This window comes from Perognathus longimembris, chromosome 2 (assembly GCF_023159225.1).
Source record: "Perognathus longimembris pacificus isolate PPM17 chromosome 2, ASM2315922v1, whole genome shotgun sequence".
Lineage (NCBI taxonomy): Eukaryota > Metazoa > Chordata > Mammalia > Rodentia > Heteromyidae > Perognathus > Perognathus longimembris.
In genome coordinates this window covers 86,039,032-86,062,107 of record NC_063162.1, presented here as the reverse complement: position 1 = coordinate 86,062,107, position 23,076 = coordinate 86,039,032, and the positions used below count along the sequence as shown (strand labels likewise).

The following is a 23,076-nucleotide window of genomic DNA, read 5'->3' as shown; positions in this document are numbered from 1 at the left end:
CATTACCATGGTTGCTACCCAGGAACCGAGGGAAACAAGTGCTTCCTATATTTTTATTTTTTTTTTGTTTTTTTTTTTTTTTTGGCCAGTCCTGGGCCTTGGACTCAGGGCCTGAGCACTGTCCCTGGCTTCTTCCCGCTCAAGGCTAGCACTCTGCCACTTGAGCCACAGCGCCGCTTCTGGCCGTTTTCTGTATATGTGGTGCTGGGGAGTCGAACCTAGGGCCTCGTGTATCCGAGGCAGGCACTCTTGCCACTAGGCTATATCCCTAGCCCCCTTCCTATATTTTTAAATGTCAAACTACAAGAAACTAGTCTCATGGGTGGGGGTGCAGCCCTCTATCATGGAGTCATCACCAGGGTTCAGAAGCTGTTATAATTTTAACAATGAACTTATATTTAGTTACTCCAGTTTTCAGGTCAGCCCTAACAAAAGTATTTTGCTAGTATTTATAGTTTTGATTTACTTAATGGCTGGATGGCATGGACTCCCATTTTCCAGATATAGAAAACGAGGTTCAGTGAATTAAGTTCTTAATTTTAGGAAGTGGGTGAGCCAGAATTTACTTCTAGTCTTGTGGCTAGAAATTTGGTATTCTTTCCATGAAAAAGGATACATTCTTAGAGACACATGAGCTTAGGGTCACAGTTAGTCAAGTATGAACCAACAGGGAAGAGAAGACTGTATTTCCCTTTTTCTTTTTAAAACTATTTGTCATTGCTTAATAATGTGTTATGTGGCTTGGAGGTATATGGCATTGCAGTGACTTAAACAGTTTAGTTCAGATCACACATTTGTAACAAATTGACAAATGTGTTTCCCATGTTTCTTCACTTTTTCATCTCTATAGAGATCTAAGATTTCAATAACAGATAATGTTAATGTGGAATGTTGTGCATTTGGAAATAGATAACTTTTCTTTTTTGGGCAGTCAAGAACTTCTGCCTCTTCAGTGGCAAAATAGCTCTGACTGTGACCTCCAAGGGAGGTGACTTTCACGTCGTCTGTGACTAGGTGCTGTCCCTCCATCCCCCAGTCGGCACAGGGCCCATGGTACTGCTCAGAGCCACTGACAATATTTCATTGCTTTTAAAATGGGAAGAATGAACTTTTGGGTCAAAGAAAGACATTTACTACTACTCCTACTATTATTATTTGTTGGTCATAGGGCTTGAACTCAGAGCCTGGACTCTGTTCTTGTCCTCTTTTGTTCAAGGCTAGTGTTCTGCTACTTTGAGCCACTCTGGTTTTCTGGTGGTTATTTGGAAATGAGTCTTATGTGCTGTCCTGCCCTTACTTGTGTCATTTTAAAAAATGTGTGTGTGTGTGTGTGTGTGTGTGTGTGTGTGTGTGTGTGTGTGATGTGTGTGGTATAGGAAAGGCTCCATAGGGATAAAAGTGTCTTAAGGCTTGGAAAAGCCAGAAAGTAGCTGTGGGTATGTGGAAGGCTGGGGGTGGGGACAGGCAGGCTGGTCTACTCTGGTTTCACTTCCTCTCTTCTTAAACTACTTACCCTTCTGTTGGTTGACTCACTGAAGATTAATCATGTTTAGAAACTCTGTGTATGTGAAAAGTATAAACTTAACAAACTTCGGGGCCAGTAATGTGGCTTAGTGGTAGAGCATATATGAAGCTCTGGGTTCGATTCCTCAGTGCTATATAAACAGAAAAAGCCAAAAGTGGCGCTGTGTACCACTCAAGAGTGGTAGAGTGCTAGCCTTGAGCAAAAATAAGTCTGGGACAGTGCTCAGGTCCAGAGTTCAAGCTTCAAGATTAGAAAATAAAAATAAAAAAAATATTAACAAACTCTCCTGCAACCCTCCTTCCCCCCACCTGAGACTGAGGTGAAAGGCATAGATTAAGCACATAGTGCCTGTAACCTGATGCTTGTGGCTTATGCCTGTAATGCTAGCCACTCAGGAGGCTGAGATCTGATGACTGAGGTTTGAAGCCAGCCCAAGCATGAAAGTCCTAAACTTAACAAACAGTTCAGACATTCAAAAAAAGAAAAAAACAACTTTTCAAGTATTGTTTTCTTACCTGGTATTCCCTGTTCTTATTATCTTAAAGAAAGGACAAAAATTATTCAGTATATATATTTTATAGCCTCTTTAATTCAGTGTGTGTGTGTGTATATATATATATATGTATATTTATAACCTCTTTAATTTTGTAACACAAAGATACAAAGATGAAATGGTGTCATATATATGAAATATACTTAAAAATAGAAAAGTATTGTATAAAAGAGGATGATCATATTTCTCTTAGTAGTCTCATCATGTATATACATATGTACATATGCATTTTTTTTTATTTTTTTTTTGCCAGTCCTGGGCCTTGGACTCAGGGCCTGAGCACTGTCCCTGGCTTCTTTTTGCTCAAGGCTAGCACTCTGCCACTTGAGTCACAGCGACACTTCTGGCCATTTTCTGTATATGTGGTGCTGGGGAATTGAACCCAGGGCTTCAAGTATACGAGGCAAGCGCTCTTGCCACTAGGCCATATCCCCAGCCCTATATATGCATTTTATTTCTTTTGTTTGGCAGTACTGGGTCTGGAACTCAGGGCCTTCCATTGCTAGGCAAGTGTTCTACCACTCGATCCAAATTGCTAGTCCTTTTTCGTTTTTGTTTATTTTCTAGGTAGGACCTCATCCATGGCTTGCTTTCACATGACCTCTCACCCTTAATTTTTTTGTGTTCTAGAAAGGAATCTGCCAGTCAGCATCAGTAGTTATAATTTAGAGATACTGAAAGTAAATAATGACCACATTTAAGACTTAAGAAAAATGTGAAGTTATTTATTGTGATTAAAACATAGAAATCAGTTGTTTAGAGCTTACTTTCTTATGTGTCTTTGGATTGCCTGTAACCTCTTCCATAAGCACGCCCAGCCCAGTTTTGCATTATTTAAACATTCCTTTTATGGCAAATGTGTTTTCTGGTTTGCTCGTGGTGCCTGATTCATTAGCTTTACTTCTTGTTTTCTGATGGGTGACAGTACATTGGCTAAAGCACATTCCAATTTGATTCTAGTGCAGTGTACAGCCTTATCTGATGTTCTGAAGGACAATTCTTGGTTTATTATGCCCTTGCAGGAGTTCGTAAGTGTCTGGGTCCGAGATCCTAGGATTCAGAAGGAGGACTTTTGGCATTCTTATATTGACTATGAGATATGTATTCACGTAAGTATGCACTCAGTAGTCGAAACAATTTTGTTTTTAGGTATGACTTTTGTGGCATGCCATGGTACGCTTAAAATAAAAAAGTTTTTCTAATTCAAAGAATTGAATGATTACATTGAATGCTTACATCTCAAGTGAAGTACTATGATGACACGTGGAATTTTACTTGTTTGAATCCTCTATTGTATCTTCTTAATATTTTAATGTTTATTATCTTTACATGTGAAAATATGACTATATCAAAAATTCATGGGTAAAGAGTATTTATAGCTCATTAGTGGTATTTCTTTGTGATCCATTGTATTTCCAAATAATATATTGCTTGGTAAATCTTAAGTTTTGAGAGGATATAGATTTCTTGTGAAAAGGGATGTGTAATATTTTATATAGCAAGTCAAAAAGTAGGAAATGAGTATGTGCAGTTAATTTGCCTTAGTCTAGATTTGAAACAATTAACAGCAGCTGGAAATTATATACCTTATTTGGAAATTATATTGTATCATAATGTTGATAAAGTTTGTGTGGTTTGTTGCCTACACTGATCATCTTGAACACAGACTAGCAAACGTTTCTGGAAAGGGCGGGTAGTAAATATCTCTAGCTTGGTCCTTGATCTTGAAGCTAGTCACCTTTCCAGTCTTATTTAGTACAGTCTTCTCTTGGCCCAGACAACATAGTACAAGAAAGTAAAAATTACCCATCATTTTATCTCACCATTGTGCATAACTAAATTGGTATTAGTAGACCCCAACCACCACCCATAAGACCATCATTCTTTTTTCTTTCTTTCATAACTCAATAACTTAGAAAATAAGGCCAAGTAAAAACTCAGAACTGCTTTTTTTTTGGTGGGTGGGGGAGGAAGGAGGGCAATAGTGTTGTAGGTTCTTGTCAGGATATGCTCCATATTTTTATTTTGCTTTATTTCCCTACAAGCGGCTCACACAAAGGATGCATTCTATGTGAGAGAAGTAGGAACATAGAAGAAAAAGCATTTGAAATAAAATGAAATATCATCTCAAAAATTTTGTCTTTCTTACATACCTTATAGGAGACATGCAATCTAATTACTCTCAGAAGACAATAAGAAAATAGATGATTGTATACATGATTCTCTGTATAATGTGAATTCAAAAATCTATCTGGAGCTACAAATGATGGGGCTCCATAGATATTACTTGGTGTTGTCCTGGTGTTTTTTTGAGCTTCTGATAAATGGACAATGATTAAACTTTGTTTGCTTGGCGGATAGCAGAGCAAGCTGATTTAGGGGAAATTAATTAGTGATCTCAGTATATCTGATCCCGCCAAGGCTTCCACCGTTGTCCAATTAAAAGTGGGTGTTAGGCGTAGAGTTCGCCATGGCCTCTATTAGAGGTAGAGAAGCTGGGGATTAACTCACTTAAATCAACCTCAAGGGACCTAATAGCAGGTGGCCCAGAAATCTCCACATTTACTTGGAATTATAGCTAGTGGATGATAGAGCTGGGTAGTCCGTTACATCCACTGTCTGGAGTCTGTCCTGTGAATGAAAGGTGCATAGATGGACCTTACTGTGGCATAACCAAATAGATCGGTCGTTTCTGATATCCACAGTGACTATGAGTAGGAAATTAAGGGATTTAAATGGCCCCAGCCTGTACCCACAATATCAGGAGTCCCTGCAGTATCTCTAGTGCTCTCTGGGGAAGGGAACTGAGAGAATGCCTGCCCAAGCTCCTTAGGGTACTAATTCTAGTGTAACATAGCCTGCTAGCTTAGTCCCCCAGGAGCACATTAGGTTGAGCGTGATGAGCTCTGAAATCCATCCACAGAATGTTCATGCTCCCTTTAGCATGTCTTGTTGTCATATCAACAATGATGGCTGGGTTCAGATCAGTGGCTGTTTTGGAGGTTAGTCTCTTAACCTCTACATCCTGAAATTTTTCTGAATTTTATGAAGCTGAAGAATATCATGAAATGTACCATCTATTTCATAGGAACAGTTTAAGCATGAATGCATACAAGCACTTAAATTCCCCAGGGAAAATAACAACTGCTAAGCTTGTTAACTGGAAGAATAGAATTTTTAATTTTGTAATATTATTTTTAATTTTTATTTTAAATAGTTGCACAAAGGAATTTCAGTTCCACAAGTCAGATTATGAGTCCAATGCATTTTGATCAACATCACTCCTTCTGACGTTCTCCCTCATCTCTCCTGATTCCATCCGTACCCCCAATTTATGTAGTTCAACTTTTACATAATGTATGTTGACTATAATGACCCTTCCTCCATTTGTGTGCCCCTCTTCTTACCCTCTTATTATTTTCTAAATAGAAATGCTAGTGGCAAACATTTTGTTTCTCCTTTGGCAATGTAAAAATTATGAAATACAATTTCACAAAAATATAGATAATAGAGATATCCTTATTAAAAATATATTGTGTTATTTTAAGGCGATGTACAGAGGAGTTACAGTTACATGGTAAAGAGTACATTTCTTTTTGGACAGTGTCACCCCTTCCCTCACTCTCACCCAGTTTTTTCCCTCACATTCCACCACAAGTTGTATAGTTCATTTTCAACGTATTTGTCAGTCTCTTGGTTACTCATCTATTTATTGAAGTGAGAGCATGATGGCTTAGCTTAGGCTGGGAACTCTTTTTTTTTTTTTTTGCCAGTTCAGGGACTTGAACTCAGGCCCTGAGCACTGTCCCTGGCTTCTTTTTGCTCAAGGCTAGCACTCTGCCAACTTGAGCCATAGCGCTACTTCTGGCCTTTTCTGTATTGTCATGCTGAGGAATTGAACCTAGGGCTTCGTGTATACGAGGTGAGCACCCTTGCCACTAGGCCATATTCCCAACTCCTAGACTGGGAACTCTTGTGTTTTTGCTTTGTTTGTTTTGGTATTTTTTTCAAGTGTATTTCAGAGCATCTACAAGAAAAGAGACAACTAGCGATTAGGGTATTATTTACCAAGTGTTTGCTGTGGATTCGTACAACTATCCTGTTTTCTACTCAAGAAACTGAGGTTTGCAGGTGTCAGTGGCTCACATTTGGAATCCTCGCTGCTCAGACTGAGATGTAAGGATCAAGGTTCAAAGCCAGCCCAGGCAGGAAAGTCCATGAGACTCTCATCTCCAACTAACCACCAAAAAGTTGAGAATGGAGCTGTGGATTAAGTGGTAGAGCATTTGCCTTTAGCACAGAAGCTCAAGGACAACTCTCAGGCCCTGAGTTCAACACTCAGTACTGGCACAAAAAGGAAAGAGAAAAAGAAACTGAAGTTCAAGTGCCTTGTCCTGGAGCAGAGTGGTACTGGAATCTGTCTATTCATCCCTGTGCCCACAGTGCTCTCCTTACTGGGTTGTGCTCCCTCCCATGTGTGGAGAGCAGGGAACTGCGCTTCTCTAGTTGAATAGTGATTTCAGATTCCTAGTTCCTGGCATGATCTGAAGGGATGGCATGTCAATATGCAGGCCTCTGGGGAGTCTTGTGAAAGGATACTAGGAAGCTGTCTCTAGTCCTCAAAGATGTCTCCAGCTATGTGGACGGCGTTAAACATTTATTTATGTACTTATTTTTGAGACAAGAGTCTTGCTACATATAGCCCATTTTGGCCTGAAATTTGCTATTTTCCGGCCTCTGCCTCTCAAATACTGGAATTACATGTGTGTACCATTACAGCCAGTAGGTTTTATTGTTTATGATTCATCCTTGAAAGCAGTACATGCTGTTAGGAGGGCAGGAGGGTCCTTCAGGGCTCAAGGTGTGCCTGGGCCATGCCCCCTCCAGGATGTGGCTGCTCATTCTTGTCATCTTGGCTGCCCTCAGGGATGCGATTTTGGATAGTTACACTCAAGAATTTAGAGTGCTGGTATATATGTAAATTTAGTTTGGCTGGTTTACATCCTCCTTAGAATAAATATTTGGGTCACATTGTGAGTTTAATTTTTCTATTCTTCTGTACAGACGAATAGTATGTGTTTTACAATGAAAACTTCCTGTGTACGAAGAAGATACAGAGAATTTGTGTGGCTGAGGCAAAGACTCCAAAGTAATGCATTGCTGGTGTAAGTAATTTAAAGAGATAATTGAGCCTTTATCATGATAGCTAATAACTAAAAATTGGTCTGCATTAAGAAATACAAGATAGAAAGCATTTATAGACTTTCTTCTTGATTGAAATATACCGTATACTTTAAATTTTGTAGATACTGCCCCTGAATTTAAAATTTGTCACTTGACTGAACCCACTTTTGTGGATATTGATGACTGAACCTACTTTTGTGGATATTGATGATGAAAGACTTCCCCAAAAAGTTTAAAGTTGGGATTTTCTTTAGGTTAGTTGATTTCCATGTGCCCTTATTATATGACATACAATGATAAGTTATATAAGTAGGTGTATAATAACTATTGTCATGCAAAATTTGTCTTTACTTTGGGGGATTTCTCAAACTAAGTCAACTTGATGTGGTCATTAAAATCGATATATATATATATTTTTTCTTTTTTATAAGGCAAGTGCCGGAATTGCCATCGAAAAACCTGTTTTTCAATATGAACAATCGCCAGCACGTTGATCAGCGTCGTCAGGGTTTGGAAGATTTCCTCAGAAAGTGAGTGTACGGAAATTTTGTGTTCAGACAGGAGGTGTGACAAAGAGCGGTCTGGTGGGGGAGGGTATTACTGTGTCTGAAATGCTAATTGCTCTCCAGCAATGCTCACACCTTCATTTCCTGTATTATAGCACCACCTCGTGGCTCACATCTTATAGTACTCATCTGGAATGGAGCTTGTTTAAAAAGGGAACAATACACTGAATCGAAGAAGAAATATATAGTCTCTTAAGATGCCAAGCACATAGAAATTCCATAAGGGAGTGCAGCTAACAAAAGTAAAACTTCCCAGGAGGCAAATGTATTTTATTATAAAAAGCATGTTTTCAAAACTGTCTTCATTTGCAGTGCCATCTTTAGAAGTGGCTGCTAAGGCAACACTGCTGAGCTCCTCTAAGGGAGTGGCTTGATTCTTGCCTTGGCTTACGGGAGTGGGGGTGGGGTGGGGGGATTGGACATTTGTATAGGAGTGTTTGGTGGCATTTGCATAGTCTTTGAGGTTTGTTCCGGAATTATTTTGGGATGGTAGGTACCTCCGGTAGAGCTACTTGAATTTAGACCATGAGGATTTCCCTTTGTCTTTGGAAGGCCAGCATGCCCATCCCCCAATAGGAGGCTTGGTGTACAGGGGTTTGCACACAGACTCTGAGGCCAGATCTTTGAGGATTTCCAGTCTTGACTCTACCATTAACTAGCTGGAATTGTAGGCAAGTCTTCCCGGCCTGTGCCTGTCTTTTTCACCTGTAAAATAAGGGTAATAATAGAGCCTCTGACTCTGGGAGGATTAAATGTATTAATGAAGGAAAAGCACAACAGTGTATGGCATAGAATGTGTCTGTTTCCTAATGTTTGAATGTTGGCTATAATTATTTTAATACACTTAGACTTGAACAGCCTTGAGCCTATTTTTCTACTTTTCCATTGCATAGATAAGTAAATAGGCGATAGGGTGAGTCCTGTGCGTCCTAGTTAGAGGCAGGGTCCTGTCTCTTAAATGTTCATGTTTTTCCTAGTGGTTTCAAGATCTCCAGTCATCTCCTTTTGAGTTCACTAGATAGCAGCTCAGAACTAGCCTGAAATAATATACTGCTTCTCCCCATATGGCTCATAAAGGACTCGGGTATTAAGTGTGCACATGAATATTAATGATTATTTCTATTATATTTGCATAGTGCCTTTCCTTTGAAGGGGTCACAGAGATATGCAGAAAGACTCAGGCTTATAAATTGATGGAGGACAGAGAGAGGAAAAGAAGCCAGAGGAAAAAATACAAAGAGTCCAGAAGGATGGAATAATGGAGGCAAGCCCTTAAAAATGTTACAATGGTATTTTGATTTGGGGTGTCACAAACGTGACAGAACAAAGAGCTGGTCAATTTTTTTCTGCCCTTTCCCTTCAGGGGCAGCTCTGACTTGAATTGTCTCTGTGGTACCCAGGTGGCTGATGGCCTGGTCCCTTAAGATGTAGCTCAAGTATATACAGTTGCCTCCACCCCAGATGCTGCTCCAAGGAAGCAGCAGCTTGGTCACCATGATGGGGGTCTGGGCAGGGGCAGCTCAATTCCAGTCCCAGCCAGCACTGGGGAGCTGCTGTGGGGAAAGCGCCTCTTGTGACATTAAAAGGCATTGTAGTAATGTCACTAGTTAAATATAGGCCATGTGTTTTTCATAAGAAATCACTTCATTATTTTGAACAGAGCCTCTTTATCCATAGTGGATCTACCAATATTAAACCCTAGTGAGGGTCCTGTGGCCACCAGGGATTCTGCTTGTGCAGGGTATTTTTGTGCTGTCTTATTTGGCAATTGCTGGCCGTTTGATGCAGGTGTTGTAGTAGAGAATATCTTGGTTTAGGAGCTCAAGGAGCTGGGGTCTTGATCTTGCATTTGTCCTGGCTCTGGATTTTATTCCTAGCCACACAACCTTGGAAAAATCACTTGGTTTTTTGGGTCTCATGTGTACTTTGGATTTCTGAGAAGTAGGCTAATATACCCTACACATAGCCAACATCATTGGGGGTTATATTGATCAGATGGTTGCTCAGAAAGGACTCTGAAAGCCATATGATAATTCTTCAATCAGTAGATATTTATTAAGTGACTACTCTGGACCAGGCTGTGTGCTAGGCATGTCCATATTTTCTTGAAGCTTGTGTTCCAGTGAGGAAGACCATGTCCTTGTTGGGGCTGTGGATAAAGTCTTTAAAATCAGATTGGATTGTCATGTAGGAGTCATGGAGCAGACAAGCAATTTTCTTGTGATGTTATTTATCTCAAAATGAATTAGTTTCACAGTAAAAAAAAAAGTTGATGTTTCTCTGTGGCTTGAACCTGAAGGAAAGAAGAATTCAAATACCACCCAGTTAGTTACAGGCCTGATAACCTCTGAGCCCCTCCTTTCTGTGTCTCTGATGCCCACCCACAGCTCTCTGGTTCTTTGTCAGTTTGTGTATAACTAGCATCTTGCATGGTTTCACCCGTGGAGCCCTTTTCCTGCACCCTGCACAAGCCACTTAGGGAAACTGGACATGATATGCAATTCAGCACTGTGCCTGACCTCAGCTTGAGTTCTTTGAGGTCACTGGTTACCTGCTAAGGAGGGCCATGAATCAGTAGCTTATACCTTGTGTTTAGAGGACCTGGAGGAATCAGGGCATTAACACTGCAATGTGCTTGTATTTCAGATGTCAGCATATGTTTTCAAAAAATCTGTTTTTATATAAGTTGGGAAGTTGAGAATTTGAGAACTACAAATGTCCAAACTCTGTAAAAACCAAAACATCTTTGCATGTGTGTATATATGACTGAAAAATACATATTTTTTCAGTTTAAGGTCATTTGTGAAATAATGCATTATTTAATATGAGTCAAGTACAGACTCAGGTTGATCTTTATAGAGGAATGAGAAAATAGTTTATGTGTCAAACAAGAATATACCATTTATTGAACACTAGCTACATGTTTGGTATTTTACATGTCTTATCTCAATACTTCAAGGGAATTAGGAACTGGGCAATTTTGTAGTTAAATTATAGGAAATGAGATATTATATTTATTGTAAGGCTTGGCAAGCTTATGATTAGTAGAACTCTTAGTTGCTAGTGAAATTTGATCAGTATGATTGTGAGATTTTTCAGATACATTGGAAAGTTATAAGCTAAAATTACACTGTAAGTCTCCAACAGAATAATGGGATTGCTACTAATTTTTTAGGTTTATTTTACCTTATGAATAGGAACTGGCTTACTTTCTTTACTGAATAAGGCCTATTGATACAACTGGATTCACCCTAAAAAATGAACTTTTATATTTTGTTTTGTGTCCATAGAGTTATTCCTTGCCTTTCTCCTTCCTCCCTCCCTTCTTCTCTCCGTCCTCCTGCCTTTCCTCTTCTCCTCACACCTCCATATCAAAGACTACCATGGAAAATACTAAGCTAGTTTTACACACACACACACACACACACACACACACACAATTTTTATAAATCTTTGTGTTCAATAGAGGGCACCATAGCACAGACCATGAATATCCTTTGATGAAAATTTGTCTGTTATTTTTTATGGTAAGAGGTAAACATCCTGTTAAAATTTTTAACAGGGTTAAGTTTTTTTCCTACATCAAGCTGCTACCCTTCCATATACAATACAGATGTGTGTAGATATCATTACATTGGTTTCAGTAGACTCAGGACATCCTCAGTTAGGATTAAATGATTTTGTGTAGCCATATATTGTTCTGGACTGAGCCACTCTATAATATACCTAATAAAATCATGTTGAGGAAAACCAGATTTTCAACTGGGTCCAATTCATGGAGAAAGCAGGTCCTGGTTTGTTTAGTTTGAAATTGTTACAAGAAAGGAATAATTTCTGACTTGAGTCATAAATATCTCTTTAGATATTTCTTTAAAATTCTGGAGGCGGTTTTTGGTTTCTCTTATAAAAGCTTGAAAATCAGATACGTTTATTTTTATAGAGGCTTCTAACAATGAGATTTTATTGACTGTTTTACAAGGTACTCTTTATATTAAGTTTGAAGTTGATTTTCTGCTATTAGATTTGTTTGTGGAAAATGTGGTACAAATATGACTGAGGGAAAAATCAGGTTTCTTTTGATGGCTCAGTCACAACACTTTCCCATAGACAGTAAACCAAGGGTAACTTTAGCTAGATGAACTAGTCATGCTCTCTGAACAAGATGGGAAAATTCTTCATGTGTTAAATTTACAGGGAAATATCTAACTGCAAAATAAAAAAGCATGAATACATTTTAAGGTATTTTTACTTATTTAAAATTTATATCTAGCCAGGCTCTGGTAGCTCATTCCTGTGATCCTAGCGACTCAGGAGGCTCAGATTTCAGGATTGAGGTTCTAAGCCAGCCTGGGCAGGAAAAGTCTGTGAGACTCTTATGTCTAAATCAGCCACCAAAAACTCAGAAGTAGAGCTATGGCTCAAGTGGTAGAACACTATTCTTGAGCACAGACGCTCAGGAACAGCACTCAGGCCTTGAGTTCAAGCCCCGGGACTGGCACAAAACAGACAAACTTCTAACTATTCTTTATGTTAGTATAAGATTAGCCTCCAGACAGAGGAGATCCCATTCCTAGCAGACACCCTGATTTTGAACTCCGGACTTAAAGGAGTGTTCAGATGTGTTATTTCGCCTTCTCCGTGCTTCATGGTGAGCTGGTCAGTCAGCTCCTTCCTTTTTCCTATGTATCCTCCAGGTGGCAGTATTAAGCAGAAAAAGTCCAGGAAATAATGAGTCTAATGTACAGTAAAATTGGAAATTGAATTATAGCTCAAGAAAAGGACAGTAGCCTTGAGGTCCCGAGCAACGTGGACTCTGCTCACTTTTGTTTCCTGTACCCATGTGTTAGGTTTCTAGCAAGTTAATCACAGAGTATGAGCAGTTCAAGGCTCAGTAGAATTGCCCTCGACATGAAATAAAGCTAAAATGAATTTGTGTCCAATATCATTGGCATTAGTGCTCATTACTTTTGTGGTGTAATGCCTCAAACCATCCAAAATCAATTTTAAAGATTACCCATTATTTTTTTAAAGAAAATAAAACACATTTTCAACAGAAACAAAGTAGTGAGTATAATCCTGCACACAGTTACTTTGTCCTGTGGCTGGCAGGAAACTACTAACAGGAGGCCACAGGAAATGCTCTGCTCAAACTTCAGTATGTCCAAGTTCATGTCGGTGTGTTCTTGCTATATAATTCTTCCCTAATTTGAAGTATTTAGAACAAGAATGGCAAACATTTCTGTCAGTGTGGGAAATAAATAGAGTGGTGACAGGGATTTACTAGTTGGCTACTTGCACTTGGTAAATGGCACTTTATCATGTGACATACTTATTTTTGGAAAAACTCAGGGCAGAAGACACACAGACAGACATTAAGTTTTTAACTGCTGTGCTTCAGATTTTTCCCCCTTAAAAAGTAAGCACTAAGGTTTTTGTTTTCCTTTTTGCCTTTCTCTTTAGTAAAGAATATTATCCCAAACTATACTGAAGTGAAAGTGAAGGGGATAACCAGGTTTTAGTTTTGATATGTACATGGACACTTCCCTTCTTGAAAAAGTAATTGTGTCATTTTGACTTACTTGGTATTTTAATGAGCTTGGAGTTCAACTAAATTGATACTATACGCCAGAAGAGAAATATATTTCTTTTTTCAAATTTTTATTATCAAACTGATGTACAGAGAGGTTACAGTTTCATACGTTAGGCAATGGATACATTTCTTGTACTGTTTGTTACCTTGTCCCTCATACCCCCCTTCCTCCTCCCCCTTTCCCTCCCTCCCCCCTCCAGGTGTTCAGTTCACTTACACCAAACAGTTTTGCAAGTATTGCTTTTGTAGTTGTTTGTCTTTTTTTACCCTGTGTCTCTCAAATTTGGTATTCCCTTTCAATTTCCTACTTCCAATACCAGTATACACGGTTTCCAATATACTCAGATAAGATTACAGAGATAGTGTAGGTACAACCACAGGAAGGTGATACAAGAACATCATCAATAATAGAAGCTACAGATACACATAGGACATTGAAAGTAGTTACAACTGTGATATAACAATTGTTTCCATAACATGGAGTTCATTTCACTTAGCATCATCTTATGTGTTCATAAGGGTATACCTATTGGGCCTTGTGATGCTCTGCTAAGACTTGCCTAAACCTGTACTAATTATTCCCGAGAAATATATTTCTAATTACTTGTTTAAATATGCAAAATATAAGGTGAGGCTCATTTGGTTTGACATACATGATCTGTTTTTCAAACATCTTCATACTAAACAAATGAAAACCCCACATTAGGCAAAATTACATATGGGTTTTAGGGTTCTAGTTTCATTTTCTACTTTTAGTCTTAACATCTTCTCTCCTAATCATTTAACTGTCAACAGAGACTCAATTATCCTTTGCTAAAATATTTGCTAAAAAGATTGAAAGGTATCATTTAAGTGTAAGAAAATACTTTGCAGTGTAACAGTATACTTTGCTTGACTTCCTATTTTAAGACAAGCATTTCAGAAACACATTCATTGATAATATGAATTGAGCAGGTGTAGATTTTGTTATAGGAGGGTCTTTTTGTTTTTTGCTTTTGTTTAGTGCCAGTCCTGGAGATGGAATTCAGGACTTGGTTGCTGACCCTGTACATTTTTGCTGAAGTCTCACAGTCAGCTGCTCAAATGAGCCACAGCTCCACTTCTGGTGTTTTGGTAATTGATTGGAGATAAGAGTCTCATAGACTTTTCTACCTAGGCTGACTTTGAATTATGCTCTCAGTTCTCAGCCCAAGTAGCTAGAATTATAGGTATGAGCCACCAGCAGCTGATTACAAGGTAGTTTTTAATCTGCCGTGTAGTTCTGTTGCATTAGTTGAAATTTATCTTCCTACCTAAACTGTAATCTTGTATTATTATTATTATTGTTGTTGTTGTTGTTGTTACTATTATTATAGTGTCAAAGTGATGTACAAAGGGGTTACAGTTTCATACATAAGGCAGTTTCATGTAGGAAGTTCAGTATGTAATTATCACAAGTTTATCATATCTTAGTTACATATGGTTTTATGTGGTTGTTTGTTTTGACAACATAGAGATGTAGAACCATGGAAGATTTATTTTTATTTTTATTTTTTTTCCAGTCCTGGTCTTAAACGCCTGGGCCCTGTCCTTGAGCTTCTTTTGTTCAAAGCTTGCACTCTACCACTTGAGCCACAGTGCCACTTCCGGCCTTTTCTGCTTATGTGGCCCTGAGAAATTGAACCAAGGGCTTCAAGCATGCTAGGCAGGCACTCCACCACTATGCCACATTCCCAGCCAGAAAGAATTTTTTGATCTTGTTTCTTTTCAGACAAAGTTTCAGTATGTAGCCTAGATTCCCTTTTGAACTTTGTGATCCTCTGCTTCAACCTCCTGAATGCTGAAACTACAAGTGTTCATCGTCATGTCTGACTTTTGGAAATATTTCTAGTCAACCTTCCTTAGGTATCAAAAGGAAAAAAGCCACCTCCCAAATGAGTGCTTGTAAACATGTACTTCATGAACATACATGTTAAGTGTTGTAAAGTTTTAAAATATAAAACATGCTGAGAAGTATATTGATTTTTTTCATATAAATTTTAGTAGTAGTTGAATGTTTTGGTGTTTCATGACTGCCTATCCAATAAAGACTGGTGAATTGACATGCCATTGGCAGTACATTTTTTAAAGTAGAATAAATTTTTGTGGACTATATAAGCAAAATATTTCCATAATTAATCCACATGGTCAAAGCAGATGGTTAAATGGAAGAAATGTCCTTGAAGTTATTCTTTTAACAGATGTTCAGAACTATTAGCTTCATGTTTTTACTCACCTAAATTTCCAAATAATTGAATAAAAGTTAACATATGCTTTCCATCCCTGTAATGGGCAGAGCCCATCATCAACCCAAAGTTTAGCACCGTAGAGAAATTATCTTCAGTGGTACAATGCTAAGGATTCTGTCTTCTGCCTGGTGTGTGCCCAGCATGCTCACCAGTTAGCTCCCCTTTCTGTCTTTCCCAGAGTCCTGCAGAATGCACTCCTGCTCTCAGACAGCAGCCTGCACCTCTTCCTGCAGAGTCACCTGAACTCCGAGGACATCGAGGCATGTGTCTCGGGGCAGACCAAGTACTCAGTAGAAGAAGCAATTCACAAGTTTGCCTTGATGAATAGACGCTTCCCAGAAGAAGACGAAGAAGGGAAAAAAGAAAATGATATAGATTATGATTCAGAAAGGTATTTCCCTGCATTTTGATTTAATGTGTATGTAGTTATAGAACGTGCAGCACACATGTGCACACACACAGATATATACACACTCTGCTTTTTTGTTGATGTAATACTAAGATAATGAAAAAATTAATTGACTGAGATTTTATTGAGCTGTGACAGCTCATCATAGTAGTCTTCACACACACCTCCGCACTGAATTAATGAATGCAGTAGAAATTCAATTATCTGCATTCTGATTATGTGACTTTCATTTAGTCAGACTTGAATTATTCGCGTTTAAATTATCTAGCTAAAAAAATATCCAACTGCACTCCAAATGGCTAATTAAAAGTCCAAATTTCCTGTCTTTCTTTGTGACTGGAGATAATTAAAGTTCTCCTCTGTTACTCAGGCTTTGAGTGTGTTGTGAAAACCAATTTCCTCTTTTTATTATTTTCCCCCTCTCTTCTTTTCCAGTTCATCCTCTGGGCTTGGACACAGCAGTGATGACAGCAGTTCACAAGGATGTAAAATAAGTACAGCGCCACAGGAATCCTGAAAAAGCATTCGAATGGCACTTCCTTAGGAATAGCAAATTGTGTCCGGTCCATAGAGAAGAGAGCTTGCTAGTAATAAATCCTTACCTAAAGCTCACTGTTACCATACTAGGTATTTAAATTCTTAAAGATAGTGAGTGGGTCGTTTAGTAGTGGTATGTATTTTTATGTTGTCTAATTTTAGCCAAGCTTCTGTATAAAGCAAATGAAAAAAAAAATCTGTGAATGCCATACTGTCCTTTATGTCCAATGTTACTGGTAAACAAGATTTTGCCCTCCAGGGAACTGATTTGTATGATGTTGAAGAAAAAAAACTTAGTTGATTTTATTGAACCTTAAAAGAGATGTAAGATAGCATTTAAAACCCAGATAGAGCCAGGGGCAATTCTTGTGAATGCAGCAGCGTATGTGACATTGGCCACAGTCTAGAGCAACCTGCCCCTCAGACACGTGGCTTTTCCTCTGTAGCTACCTCCCCTGCACTGGCAAAAACATTTTGCTTTTTTGTTTCACTGAACTATTTAACAGTACTCAATAACCTTTCCAGTATTCTATTTCACACTTAGATGGAAATGTGTCTTATGATTAGAGAAATATTAAAATAATGTTTACATCTTAGGAAAAAAGGCAGAAATAGTGCTAGTAATTTCATTTAGTCTTGCAATATGTAGGCTCAGAAGTAGATTTTCATTGTCTAAAATCAACTTGCTATGGTTTCTGACAACAAATCATGTGTTTGCATTATCATTGGGTAATTAGAATTATAATAATGACTTATTTTCTGACCAAATGTGTATAATTTTTTTTAAATCACTCAACACCTTTTATCAACACTGGTGGCTATTTCTGTTTGTGTTTTTAAATCATAAGGACCTTAAAAATTAACATGTTTAATGTTACCAATAAGTATTCCCCAAATTTTGGAAAGGATGTCAACTTGCTACTTTCAGAATTAATGCTGCACTTTTTGGAGCCCCTTAATTGTAGGTGTCTACCTGGAGATGGTTATAATTTCAACAAAATGCCTTTTTTTAGTGGTCCAAGTATAAGATGTTTTAGATAAACAACTTTGAACTAAATTGCAGAAGTTTTGTTTGAATGGTACAGAAGAATACTCTGTGAAAAGAACAGGAAGATACTTCCATATAACTTGGCTAACTTGTTGCTTTGGTTAAATGTTTCCCCGTCTCACTAGAGTATAGCAAAGGCTGCTGCTGCCAAAAATAAAAAATAAATAAAATAAAAAATACCCATTTCACTTTATTTTAGCTAGGAGCAGGAAAGTTATTGTATCATTAAAAACTCTGAGATGATAGTTTCAAAGAACTGACTAAAAGGAAAAAAGTCCAGGAAACTGCAAACTAAAAGAAGTAATTAAATTTACAGAAAGAATGATTTAAAAAAATTTTTTGGTCTAAAGTATTATTAAACTTTTATAAATATTTTGATTTAATGTGTCGTAGGCCCTTTTATTTTATCCTCAGAGACTCATTGTTTAATAAAGGAAGGACGCTTCTGCAGTCCTTATTATCCTGTTGACACATAGGGCTGGCCATCTGGGCATTTCTGAGTAGTTCCCACTCCTGAGCACTGTGTTTGAATTCATAATATTTCAGTTCTGTAGCACTTCTGAAAAGCAGACGATATGTCACTGATTGTAATTTTTTTTAGATAGTGTAACATTCATCAAAATTAATATGAAATAATGCTCAATATCCACTGTGTAAAACTTCATGAGATCTTTTGTTTTCACATTAAACATGAAAAAAGATAAAATTTGTTGGACCACTTATTTTACGTAAGAGCATATATCTCTTCAATGTGTTTTTGGTTTATTGGTAGCCTTTCTTTTGAAGACCTTTGGTAAAACTTGATGTAATATTTGTTTCGGCTGTTGATATTTGCACTAGCTTCATAAAACAAATTTCGTGTAGCTGAAATAGGTGAACTTCAGTTCTCAATAGTTTGCTTTCTTTGTCTCGTATTTTCTTCTGGCATTTAAAAATGATTAATTGAGGAAAAGAAAATAGCTACTTATGCAGCTAAACAAAATAGACTGTTTTTTTAATAACACTATTTTAATGTGAATTAAATTTAAATAATTTTCAATCTTTAAAAGGTAGATTCTTCACCTCTGAGGTGAGCTTGGATTTTTTTTCTAAAATGGACTTCATGTATAGACAAAGGTGTCAACAATGAAAGCCAACCAACACCTGTTACTTAAGGTTTCTCGGTTGGTAGAACGTAATCTAATTCTAGTTAAAATTTTGTTTAAAAAAATGTATTGGAGAAAACGCAAATGTTTATCATGAAGTTATAACCACTTAAGATATTAAATGTATCTTGCCAGAGTTTTTCAAGCATAGATCACACTTTATTGTCTAATTAAATATATGCAAGTGGTATGCAACATAGAAAAGTAGGTATAAAAGTATCTTTTATATGACATTGAGGGATTTAAGCAAATTTGTTTAGTTTAGCCACAATGACCCTCTGTCCAACAGTGGTAAATTGGATATTGTTTTGAACTCAGCTTATGGTTTTTCAGTGCGTTAGGCTTTAGCATTACTGAGCTCCTGTGGTACAAAGAGGGTTTTCAGTGCTTGAGCTGCAGAGGAAGAGCTTGGAAAAAGGCCTGCAAAATTGTAAGACAAGAATAAGGAAAGCTTATTCTGGTTCCCTCTTAATATTTCAGTTACTTAGTTGGTATACAATTACAGTGCAGCATCTTTCAACAAAGGAAATAATTTATTTCAGTACTGTGTTTGCTCTTGTTTTGGAATGTAGACTTTTTCTTAGTTTGTTACATATAAACACACTCTCAAATACAAAATGTTGCTTGCAATTATTTTACTGCAATTTGACATTTAAAACAGACATCATTTTCTTAGCAAGTAAAGATCCTAAGACGTGAATGCATTTTAATAGAGTGGAGTTAAAAAAGTTTAGAAAGATAGAAATAAATAATACCTTTTAAAGTGACACATTTACAAAGGATTTTGGCATCTTACAATCGAGTCCGTTTAAGTCAGACACAATTACTGTTTATTCTCGCAGGAAACGTCTCTCTATCCTTGTTATGAACCGTGTATTGGACACTAATTTATTTTAGTTGCAGAAACTCTCATAGTTAATGCTACTTTTTATAGTTCTCCCAAATTCCAAGATTTCTTTTCAAAAGATACATAGAGGAAAGGAGAGAAGAAAAAAAATTAAACCCTAGTTTTCTGCTGACTGCAAACCCTGATCGCAAGACACTGCAAGTGGTTTATGCTAAGGAGGAAAATACCCTTTCTCCCCCGACGCCGAGTGCGGATTCATCCCAAGCCCCGCTGCCCTCGTCGCCGCTCGAGGCCCCGCGCGGGCATAATTTGCGGTTGTGTTTTTGCTCGTTTCTTACCTCCGGGCCTTCTTTATAGCTGTGCCCCCTCCCCGCCTCACCCCGATCCCGCCGCGGCACCCTCGGCCGCCTGTTGGCTGCGGAGCCTCGGCGGCTCGCGCGCCCTCCCCGCGCCGCGTCCCGCACACGCGCGCTCCCGCCTCCTCCCGCCCGGGCAGCTCCGCTCGGGCGCCGCCGGCGACGGGGTAGCAGGTAGCGAGCCAGCCGGCCACGGTCCGGTAACCCATGGCAACCGCCCTGGTAACCCATAGCAACTGCGCTGCGGAAAGGAAGGGTGGGGTGGGGGGAAACAACGAGTGGAAGGGGCGGGGGTGGGGAGGGGGAACAACGACCATAATAAGACAGCGTTTTTCAGCGCGACCTGCGCCTCCGACCCCACCTGCCTCCAGCCGGGCCACCGCGAGGCCCCTTCCCGCCCGATCGGGACGACTCCGCGGGGCGGGGATAATAAAAATAAAATCATGGCTCGCGGAACGGGCCTCGGTGATGGCTTTGGGGTGGAAGGCGGCTCTGGGCCCTGATGACCCTCTGGGCCTCCGGGTTTCACGCTCGTGGGACACTGGGTTTGTGAGCGCGCGCCTATGCAGCGGGGACCCGCTGGCGGCCGCTCCGCGACTCGAGAGGCCGAGGGAGGTGACGTTCCCCAGCCGGCGCCGCATCCGAGGCTTTGTTCTGCAAAATGCAGTCGTGGCCGGGCCAGAGAAGCCCCGGAGGAACTGCCCGGGTCTGGGTGCGACTGAGGCCCGTGCCCCGAGTGCCTGGAGGCCCGGCAGGGCGGGCGGAGCCCTCTGCGTCCCAAGGGGCTCCTCGCGTGTGCCCACTGCAGACGTTCTTCACCCTGTCCCACTTCGTTCCCACGGAACCCTTAAAACCTTGGCTTCACGCCTCTGCGTGCCTGGAGAAGGGAGGGGACCTTGTGCACCTGGTGGCCGGATTGGGCCGCTGGGCGTGCTTCCGGGCCCATTTCTGGGCCGGATTGGGCGCTGGGCGAGGGCAGGGTGCATCTGAGTGTGAGGGGGGGGCGGGTACGGGGCTCGGAGAGGATAGTCCTCCACCCTAGAGAAGCCCAGCTGGGTCATTTTGCCCCGGAATAAAGAAGTGCGGGGACGGTGACTGCCGGTTGCAAGGTCGCCGTCGGACAGAGGGGGGCGCTGCCGGGACAGCGTAGCGCCTCAGCCTCCCGCCCGAGGGCGCGCCGTCCTGGGCCAGGCTGGCTGACTCGGCGGTGCCCGGCACTCCGGCTCGGGAATGAATGGGACTGCAGCCCACATAGGGTTCAGTCTGTGCTCAGAGCATCATCTGCACGCTCCTGTATTTGCTGAGCCCCCAGCCTGCTGGAAGATGGTTCAGGAAACCCAAGCAGAACGGGTTTCATCCTGTACAAGTCACCCACATGCATCCAAACTACAAGGAATGCAATGGGGTGAAGAGATATGGAGCTAGGAATACAGAGGTTACAGCTTGATGCTAAGTTCCAGTTAGGGGTGGTTTCAAGAACATTTTGATCTTTTCTTTTCTTTCTTTCCTTTCTTTCTTTCAATAGGTTTGGCCTGGGTAATTTTGAGGTGCCGGGAGTCCCCAGTTATCTTCCATTCTGCCGGTGTGTACTAGTTATAAATTCAAAGAGCTTTGCTGTTGGAACATCCCTTTTTTTAAAAAAAATTAAATAAGGCAAAGACCTTCACAAAAGCAATAACCATGTTTGTAAAATATGCTTTCCTTTTCAAATGATGGATCCACAGTGGTTTGTATATCAAATCCTTTTACTGCAGACAAGAGACTGGCTATGTGGAGTCCTGTCTGTATCCTTTCATGAACGTAAACATCCTTTCAATCTATTTTTTGCTGCCACAGATCTTAGGGACACTTGTTTTATTTTCATACACACATGTTCTGGTTCCCAGTACTTACAAACCATCTGGCACAGAGAAGTTAGAGCTAAAATACAAGAACCTTCCTGGCCACCAGTGCCTCATACCTGTAAGCCACTCAACTCAGGGGGCTGAGATCTGAGGATCATGGTTCAAATTCAGCCTGGGCTGGAAAGTCACAACACCCTTATCACCAATTACCCAACTAAAAGCCAGAAGTGGAGCTGTGGCTCAAGTAGTAGAGGGCTAGCCTTGAGCAAAGAAGCTCAAGGACAGTGCCCAGTCCCTAAGTTCAGGCCCTATGACCAGCACAAAACAAACAAAAATCCCATAGGTACCTTAGTATCCTGTGATGCAGTATGATCCCAACACAGTGGGGGTACCAGGAGCCCCGAGCTTTCATTTAATTTTCCTTTTTATTTTTTTTAAACAAAAGCAATTACGGGAAAGTGCAAATTTAACGTGTGACATTTAACATTTTGCCATGGCAGGCAGCCTCCACTTAAATGGGGCCTTTCTGTGGAACAACAGAAGCCAAAAGGCCTTGTGTCGTGGAGTAATGTAAGACACAATCTAGGCTGCAAACGCACAATGAATTGGGAAGGATTTATGTAATTAATTGACCAGTCTTAACCTGTTATCGTGATGTAAGGAATTTGGAACTCATTAATTTGGGCGCTGACAGATTTCATATTAGAGCTGGCAAATATGGATTGAGCCTCTTATTCTTGTAGCAGCTGGAATTTCCATGACAGTGAGGGTTAGTGAAGAAGACCTATTGCTGGAGTCAAACTGGCTCTTTGTAATCAGTAGCCCCACTTGGCATTAAAGGGAAAATGAGAGGAAAAAAAAAGAAAGAAAAAAAAGCATATTACCCGGCATAGAAATGGGAGGGGCTGTCTTTGCTCTGCTTGTCTATTGAGCTTAAAACATTTACAGTTGAATAAAAATATTAATTTCAATCATAAAGTTGTGTGTTTTTCCAAGCACCTGGAGCAAAAAGGTGGAAGTTTCAGGGTGAAGCTTGCTATTATTGTCAAAGTTCACAAGGAATCTTTTAAGATGGAGTCTTTATATTTCCTTTATGTGCACAGAGACTGTGCAGAAAGACTAGAAGGAAATAGGAGTTTTACCAGGGCTAAGTGGGATTCTTTTTAAACTCTATTTTTGTGTTAGTACCTGGGCTTGTATTCAGA

General features: G+C 39.8%; 1 protein-coding gene across 3 annotated transcripts in view; it reads left to right on the top strand.

The window, feature by feature from the left end:
• Snx10 (sorting nexin 10) overlaps positions 1-17,821 on the top strand; it is a 73,492-nt gene extending 55,671 nt beyond the window's left edge. For all 3 annotated transcript variants that reach the window (XM_048339647.1, XM_048339648.1, XM_048339649.1), the window contains exons 3-7: positions 3,101-3,187; positions 7,143-7,243; positions 7,694-7,792; positions 15,864-16,076; positions 16,530-17,821. In XM_048339647.1, the coding sequence (XP_048195604.1) occupies positions 3,101-3,187; positions 7,143-7,243; positions 7,694-7,792; positions 15,864-16,076; positions 16,530-16,611 (582 nt within the window). In that variant the 3' untranslated portion in view covers positions 16,612-17,821. The remainder of the gene's footprint in view (positions 1-3,100; positions 3,188-7,142; positions 7,244-7,693; positions 7,793-15,863; positions 16,077-16,529) is intronic.
• The last annotated feature ends 5,255 nt before the right edge of the window (positions 17,822-23,076 follow it).